We start from the raw sequence: 2972 nt of genomic DNA on the forward strand, positions 1-2972 counted from the left end.
GGGGGGGGTCGGGACTCAAGTAAAAATATTGCGGGAGCCAGGTAAATAGATTTAAGTGGGTAATCACACAAAAGACATCGAGATCTGCTTTTACATTGGGCACATACACGACCAACTGAAGCTAAAGAAAATGAAATTATCCGCGGAATAAACAGGAGACAGATGGCTACGATAGACCATGAATATTGACGAAAATGTTCTTTAAAAAAAAATAAAAAAGATTAAAACGACTAGGCAAACCGCAAGCTATCCTACGTTCCTCGGCCGTCTAGGTATAAAGGCCACAGCTTCCTAGACTGTGAAGGAGATTTGTCATTTGCTCCAAGTCACGTCTGCAAAATTTCCCAACCATGGGGAGTTTGTTCAAACTTTTAGGACTCACGGTAAGGTTTTGTTCCCTTTCATAACGCTTTTAAGTACATATGAAGTTGCTTTTAAAAGACTTAAATATCAAATGGTTGTGTATTAGGAGCAGCTATTATACCGTGAGTTAGAGAGAAAGATACAAACTGCAGAAATGAGATGATTTCGAAGACTTTTAGGAATCTCCTTCAAAGAACATGTTACAAATGAGGAAGTGAAGGAACAGAATCAGGCATGCCACTGGGCTCTATGAAGATCTCACTACTGTGGAAAATACGCAAACTGAGGTGGTATGGGGGCATAACGAGATCAACAAGTTGCATAGATGATCCTATAGGGCACCGTGCAAGGAGGAAGATGGAAAGACAGACAGAAAAAGAGATGGAAAGACACCATAGTGGAATGGACAGATTCAAAGTTGGGTGAAGCCCTTTGAAGAAAGGCTGAAACAGAGCAGGACGGAGAAAAGTAGTAGCCCGATCATCTTTGGTACCCCAACGGTCATCTAGACAAACGGAGAAGTAATAAGTAAGTAAGTAAGTAAATTATACGGGCGTATGTAGTGCAGCGGTTAGACTCTTCGCCGTCGCAAGCAAAAGACGGGGATTCGACTCCCCTGGTAAGGAAGACTTTTGTAGCCAGTGTTTTCCATTGTCGGACGGACGGGAGGTTAAATTCCACTCTGCCTGAGATGGCTCTAACTATAAGGGCCGAAGCATTCCCGCCTCCTAAATGGCATAAGCAACCGAAAGAAACGTAAACACTTACAAAAGAAGAAAAATAGAAGAAAAAAAAAGATAATATCTTACTTTGTGAAAGAAAAGAAAAACCCCATCCAACCCGTGACAGTCCACTTTGACATGAGCTATGGCTTTGTGTTCGTGTTTTAGCATAATAGTATATGATTCTTCCAACATCTTCAAGAAATACGCATAATATTATTTGATTCTTCCAACATCTTCAAGAAATACGCATAAGATTATATGATTCTTCCAACATCTTCAAGAAATACGATAGCCCAGTTGGCAACAAGTTTGGGGAAGGAGGGGATGACCCTTGGTTTGGGGCAGTTTTCAAGGCCCTAAACCTACCTAGCTTGCGCTTGTCGGGGATTGGAAATACAAAACAATATCATTTTATGATTTTTAAATCTTCCAATCTCGCCACTATTAGATTTTACATAATGTTTTAAAAAATAAAATATCTGCTGTTTTTGAATAGGTCTCCCAAAGTTACCTCAACTCTTCTATATTGTCTCTTCTTTTTGCCCTCCCACCTCATCTCACCTCACCTCACCTCTCTACACCTCACCTCACCTCACCACACCCTAGCTACCTTATTCCATCATGCTTCTCCTTACCTCACCATTTTATCTTGCCTCACCCATTTTTTATTTATCTAATCTCTTTTATCTTGGCTCACCTTTCTTTTCATTTCCCCCTCCCCTCACCTCTCCTCGGCTTTTCTTTTTCATCATGTTCCCTTTCACCTCATTTCACTTCTTCTTTCTAGTCTCATCGTTCCCATCTGACCTCACCTGACCCCATCTATCCTGCCTCTTCTTTTTTCACCTCACTCATCCGTACTACATCCCATCCCTCCTTTCTCACCATACTTCATGTTATACTATTGCCAGCCTCTATCTTTTTCTTCATATTTACATTCTTTTATGAGAGTAACATTCATACTGGGTTCGAGCCTCGGTTCGGACACGGATTTTTTTCGCTCCATCCTGCCCACCCAGCAGTAATGGGTACCTGACTTCGAGTTGGGGAAGTAAAAGCGGCGTGGAAAGGAACTGGCCACCCTACCACAATATGCCGAAGGCCCAGGAAGTTGTCTCACCAACACGACAATCCCCAATGTCCGGATCGGATGCGGAAACAACTAAAATAATAAGATACAATGTAGACTTTATATCTACATGTGCTTTTACTATTCCTATAAAGCCAAAGAACATTTCCCACAGGATCAATGAAATATTATCCTAATACACTCCATCTCACCAATGTCGCTTCACTTCACAGCATCTACTATATTCAAACCTTTATTCTCTTCACCTCACCATATCTCACCATATGCCATTTTATCTCCCCTTAGCTCACCTTATCTCACCTTATCACACCTTATCACACCTTACCTCACCTTACCTCACCAAATCTTACCTTACCTCTCCAAACCTCACCTTATTTCATCTCACTTCACCGTATCTCACCTCACCTTACCTCACATTATCTCGCCTTGCTTTACCTTATCGCACCTTACCTCATCTTACCTCACCTTACCTCACGTTATCTCGCCTTGCTTTACCTTATCGCACCTTACCTCATCTTATCTCACCTTACATCACCCTATGCCGTTTTATCTCATCTTATCTGACCTTACCTCACCCTACCTCACCTCACGTCACCTCACTACAACGTATCTCACCTCACCTCACGTCATCTCACCTTATCTCACCGTACCTCATCTTATCTCATCTTATCTCACCTTATCTTACCTTATCTTTCAGATCCTTGCAGCCCTGGTCCTGAACGTTGAGGGCAAAGTAAGTTCAAAAATGAAACGATAATTCCATCACTGAAAGATGTTAGTTATAATTTGAGAGC

The 2972-nt window shown here is 41.7% G+C and overlaps 1 protein-coding gene across 1 annotated transcript in view; it reads left to right on the forward strand.

Moving 5' to 3' along the window:
- The first annotated feature begins 274 nt into the window (after nt 1-274).
- Nucleotides 275-2972, forward strand: part of LOC106013267 (FH2 domain-containing protein 1) — a 7040-nt gene continuing 4342 nt past the window's right edge. Inside the window, exons 1-2 of the mRNA XM_013088492.2 lie at nt 275-383; nt 2876-2911. Of these exons, the coding sequence (XP_012943946.1) occupies nt 351-383; nt 2876-2911 (69 nt within the window). The 5' untranslated portion in view covers nt 275-350. The remainder of the gene's footprint in view (nt 384-2875; nt 2912-2972) is intronic.

Source organism: Aplysia californica, unplaced genomic scaffold, assembly GCF_000002075.1.
Source record: "Aplysia californica isolate F4 #8 unplaced genomic scaffold, AplCal3.0 scaffold00751, whole genome shotgun sequence".
Classification (NCBI taxonomy): domain Eukaryota; kingdom Metazoa; phylum Mollusca; class Gastropoda; order Aplysiida; family Aplysiidae; genus Aplysia; species Aplysia californica.